This window comes from Pteropus alecto, unplaced genomic scaffold, assembly GCF_000325575.1.
Source record: "Pteropus alecto unplaced genomic scaffold, ASM32557v1 scaffold61, whole genome shotgun sequence".
Taxonomy (NCBI): Eukaryota; Metazoa; Chordata; class Mammalia; order Chiroptera; family Pteropodidae; genus Pteropus; species Pteropus alecto.
The window spans coordinates 9,432,357-9,437,979 of record NW_006434835.1 but is presented as its reverse complement, the minus strand read 5'-3'; the positions used below and the strand labels follow the sequence as shown (position 1 = coordinate 9,437,979).

The 5,623-nt window shown below is 35.9% G+C and overlaps 1 protein-coding gene across 1 annotated transcript in view; it reads left to right on the top strand.

The window, feature by feature from the left end:
* Positions 1-2,784: 2,784 nt before the first annotated feature.
* RAD51AP2 (RAD51 associated protein 2) overlaps positions 2,785-5,623 on the top strand; it is a 7,375-nt gene continuing 4,536 nt past the window's right edge. The window contains exon 1 of the mRNA XM_006910418.2: positions 2,785-5,616. Coding sequence (XP_006910480.2) covers positions 2,785-5,616 — 2,832 coding nt within the window. The remainder of the gene's footprint in view (positions 5,617-5,623) is intronic.

The window sequence follows — 5,623 nt, the reverse complement described above, 5'->3', positions numbered from 1 at the left end:
CAAAAAGCTAATGTCATATTCTTCGTTGTGGGGTTTATCTCACAAACTCATTCAGTCTTTCATTCTGATCTGAACTGTAATAAGACACCAAGCTGAAAAGAATGACAGGTGCTGTGCTTAAAGCTCAGTTTTAAAGGAGGTAGTAGCTTTCAGCAGAAGTACTGGTAAAGTGACATAGAAAAATGTGACATCTGAAATGGGTTTTAAAAAATAAAATTTGAACAAGTGTCATTTATATTTGATTATGACAATTCGATTAGAACTTTTTGTATTTCTCACTTATAACTAGCCTGTTTTCAAAGTAGCATTTAAAAATAAAGCAAAAATACACATAAATAGTCTAAGTGCAAAAGACTTCTTTTTCTGTCTTCATTGCTTCAAAATAGAAAAAAATCCATACATTTCTGTACACCTAACAGTGTCTAAGACAGTTCTCAAACAACTGTTGAGTTATATTGAATACTACTGGGTTTAATTGAATTCTAATCTTAAATGATGCATAGTTTTAAAATAATGGTGTGAGGGAGATCTAAAACAGTGTATTCTTGGGCAAACTGGCAAGATGAAGAGACAATCAAACACCAAGTTACAAGTCAATCTAGAATCACAAAGCTATGGCATTTATTATGCAGAGAGAAAGCTTGTTCCTAATATCGTGTTAGTGCACCCATTACGATTACCTTAGCTAGTCAAGTCAGTCCTTATGGGCTAATCACAAGCATAGAATAGATCACATTAGAATGAAATGTAGAATTGTGGAAATCTGTGATAGAAAAGCAATGGAATTTAGGATATATAGAAGTAGCACTTTAATTAATTTATTTTTTATTGTTTATTGGGTGACATTGGTTAATATGATTATATAATTTTTAGGTATATATTACCATTTGACATCTGTATATTCTATTGTGTGTTTCCCACCCAAAGTCCAGTTTCCTTCAGCTAGCATATATTTGATCCCCTTTACCCACTTCACCTTTCCCCTAAACCCTATATTTGACCCCCTTTTCCCCATCTACCTCTCCTCTCCTCCCCTACCCCACTAGTAACCACTAGTCTATAGTCCTCTGGTAACCACTAACCTACAGTCCATGTCCATGAGTCTCTGCTCTGTTTGTCCTGCTCATTTGTTGCTTTTAGGTTTATATCCCACATATAAGTGATATCATGTGGTTTCAACTTTTTCTGTCTGGCTTATTTTGCTTAGCATGATTATCTCGAGGTCTATGCATGTTGTTGCAAATGGCAGTATTTCTCTCTTCTTATGGCTGAGTAATTTTCCATTGTATATATGTACCACAACTTCTTTATCCAACCATCTATCGTAGGACACTTCGGTTGCTTCCATGTCCTGGCCACTGTGAATAGTGCTGCTATGAACATAGGTGTGCAAATATCTTTTTGGATATGGATTTTCAAGTAGAAGTAGCACATTGAGAACTCACTGATTTATAATCTGAACCTCTGCCACATTCTCATTTATAGTGTTGATGAAGTGCTTGTACTATAAATTTAAGCAAACATTCTCTGGAGGAATTTAAAAGCTAAAGTAATAGCAAATGCCCAGAATTGAAATCTCAGTATAGCTAAGAGTATTAACAAGACAGGAGGCTGATGAATATCTTACTGCCGAAAGTAGTATGCTAGTCATATCTCGTCATGGATGCTCCTATGGGTTCTTAAGTTAGGACATTGTTGTAGTTTTATTTTTACCAGGGAACATAAAACTTACTAACTTTGAAATAAACATTAAGGCAACTGAGGTGTTTAAAAACTAAGCAATAATTACATGTTTCTTAATAAACATGTATATAATAATAATAAACATTTTGAAAATCATGTTATTTTTTATGACTATGGAATTCACAAAAATCAAAATTGACTAGAAATAATAAATTGTTCTCAAAGCAGAGGAAAAACAAAAATAACGTTTACAAAATTTATAGGTATGAGTCATAACTATATTATTTATACTTGTAGTAAATGGAATAGTTGCAACATATAATTTTTTATCTTTAAGTATTTTTATCTACAATATTGAGGAAAGAAACCCCACAGCGCATATGAAAACTATTTTTCTACAGTCTCAAAGTGAAGATTAATAATTATCTGGGTAATAATTTCCACACACTTTTTCCTGAAATATTGTTCAGTACCAATGCCTTCTTCCCCTCAAACACACTTTATTAGTGAGATGGAACTCTGATTTCAAATGCCACTGGGATGATCGAGAGCATTTTAAAGTTTTTCCAGACACAGAGAGATTTGGTCTGGTGCTCACAGAACCACGAGATTTAACGGGACAAGACGCTCGAGAGCGTCTGCGGAGAAGCCGCTTCTGAGGAAAATATAGAATCTTAGAATTTTGAACATAAAGCTGTTTCCGTTCACAAATTAAAAAGAAATCATAGACATTCTGACTTTTCTTCTGAATTCTGACAGAAGGAAGAACTATTTAGACCAGGTACAGTAGTGGCATTAGCAAGAGGTGCTAAAAATAGACAACGTAACAAAAAACCGCCCGCGCTTTCGGTGCCTGAAGCAGAGACAACCCAGAGCTCGCGAGGGTGGAGAGGGGCAGGATCGGGGCGGGGCTAAGCCGGGCGGTGGAGGGGCGTGGTCGGGGCGAGGCTGCTATGAAACTGGGGCTGAGTTTGGCTTTGAGGGGCGTGTCGGGGGCGAGGCCGGGACGGCCTGGAGGCGGGGTAAGGCGGAGCCTCTTCGCGCAGGCTTAAAAGACCGGAACTTGCCGGCACCTCGGACAGATCCTCTCAGCTGTTGGTGATGTCGCTCACGCACCCTACGCGGCGAGTCGCAGAGCTCAGGGAGGGGGCCTCCCTTTTACCGCCTCCTCAAGACCCTGATTCGCAGCTCCCCAGTAGTAAACGGCTCCGTCTTGCAGAGCCTGGCAGTGTTTCTGAGGTGGAGTGGAGGCTTCCTTTGGTGCCTCGGTTGTCTGAGGTAGAAAGGGTCTGGGAGTTGCCACCGAGACCCTTCAAGGCGCCCCTTCTTTCAGCCAACGTGACTTTCGATAACTCTACAGACTTGAGTGTGGAGAAATCAGCCAGTGGGAAGCAGATATGCAGTCTGGGATGCCGAAATAGCAAATATGAGATGAATAGTTGTGTGCAGTCTCCCTCATCACAAAGTTTTGATTCCGGCTCGAGAACTCCCCGAAGTTCTTCTGAACCAGGACTGTCTGTTAGGGAGGTTTTCAGCGTGCACTGCAGTGATAGATCCCAAACAGAGGTCGGCCAGCTTTTCCCCAACGCCTCTTTACACGATATACATGGAGCGAAAAATGAGGATGGAAGACAATATTTAGTTCAAGGGAGACACAGTCAGAAAAATAATTATTTAAAACAGACGGAAAATCTATTTTTGGATGTTACCTTTTACAAGGAAACTAAATCGACACTTCACAAAATTAAGAACAAATATAAAGCTGACAGTGTTATGCCATCAAACAAAAAAGAAAATAACATTTCAGCATCTACGCTAAAAATATCAAAACCTCAACACCAGCCCAGCATGGAAATTGCCAAACCCAGCTATTTTAGAGATAGCAGCACAATAAGCATCTCTGAGTTTCCAACTGATTTAAATAGCAAAATGTCCCCTGTCTATTTAAAGGAAATAGCAAAGAAGAAGAATGACAAAAATGAGACATATGTTAGGGATTTCACAAACATTTACTGGTCCCAAAATAGATCGAATGTTAAGAAGCAAAAGTTACAGGATGATAAAAAAGTTGTGGAAGCAGAAAATGTTTTTTCTGAATGTTATGAAAGTAAACATCAGTCACTCAGCAACCGAAGTATTTGTGTGAGAAAAAAAGACTCGATCAGTGTACACTACTATAATCACAGTAGTATTAAGTCTGATGTAAGACACCCTGAAAAGAATTTTACTACAAAACTTCAAAATGCAAATTGGGAAGAAGCAGAAACATGCCTGGACAGTTACGTATCTACCAGATTAGAAAAATTTCAAACCTGGGACTATAATATTAGACACATTTTGAGAGAAAATAGAGAAAATAGTTGGATTATGGATAATTATAAAACTAACTGTGAAAATATGAAAAAAACTGGTATCAATTTGCTACACTTATTAGAAATAGATCTTTTAAGCCAGGAAGATTATTATAATACGAAATCTATGAATATGCATGAACAATCAAAGCTGCTCATGATAGGAACACTGGGTAGCCAAAAAGCTTTAATAACTTCTTTTTGGTTAAATGCTAAAGGAGAAAACAATAATATGGTACAGCTGAAATATTATGCAACACAAAAAGACTTTAATTTAAGCAATATTTTTGAGCATTTCATTACAAAAAGTTTTTATTTCTGTATAAGTATTTCAGGAAATGAAAAAGATCATAGTATTTTAAGCTGGTATGAAATTTTGAAGTGTATAAAGCAAATTGATGTTCAAAATCTAATAACTAGGAACATAAATGCCAATAGAAAGAATAACATTTTAAGCATATATTCACAAACCAATGTTTCAGAACCTCTAAATGTCACATTGAAAACCAGCATAGCTTCTTTGCTCAATAACTTTGACTCTTTAACCACAATTGAATACGATCCAAAATTAGAAGAGGGATGCATTTTTAACTGGATAGTGTATTTGAATTATCCAAGAAATATTATGGTGGAAAATCATATTGTATATCTAGGAAAGACTTTAGAAAAGACTTTTCTAAGACTGTTAGAATATAATGCAAAACCTATGTTAGAGAAAAGAAAGCTATTTGAAAGTGAACAAGTTTTTGAAGAGTCTATGAAAAAATCCATCAGTTCCTTTAGTATGGCAACTAAAAATATACATTTTCCAATTTTTGAAATATATGAAAAAATTCCTCTTTTAATGGACTTTGATGACATGGATGAAATTTCTCTGACAAAAGAAATTAGTTACAAGAAGAGTAAGAGCTGTCCTGAACAAGTCATGGATATGGAAAATTGGACTCACTGTAATACAAATACTGTTAAAACACATGTAAAATCTCTTACTCAATTCATACAGAACCAAGAATACATTAATGAAAAATTTTATGAAATCAATAACCACAATCAAGATTTAGATACTGAAAGAAAACAGGAGCATAATAAGATCAGTAGCTTTAATTTGAAGTCCATATTTGAAAATTTCTTCAGTATCAATCAACAAGCCATACTGACAAGCCACAACATAAAACATGGTGAACAAACCGATTCCACAATTATAACTCAGACGTTAAATTTTGGAAGTTTGCTCAGAAGTAACCTTGAAGGGAAAAAAGATGACTTGATTTGGAAGGAGGAAGAAAAAGTCACAGCACAAAGTTTAACAAACAGTTGCCAAGTTCATAAAGATATTAAGATTAAAAAGGAAGAGAAAAATAGTTTTTATTCAATGGATGGCATGTTTTCTACGCAACCAGTTTCCTTAAAGAGTAAGAAAATAAATGTGGAAGAAACTAAATACGTTAATCAAAATAATCTAGCTGACAGAAATGAATATGAGAGTATTTTGCAAGAAAGTGAGTTAGCTAATTCAAAGCATTTTCATCCAAAGAATGACTCTACAGAATGTGTTAACAATCAATTTGAAACTGATTTGAGTGTAGGGA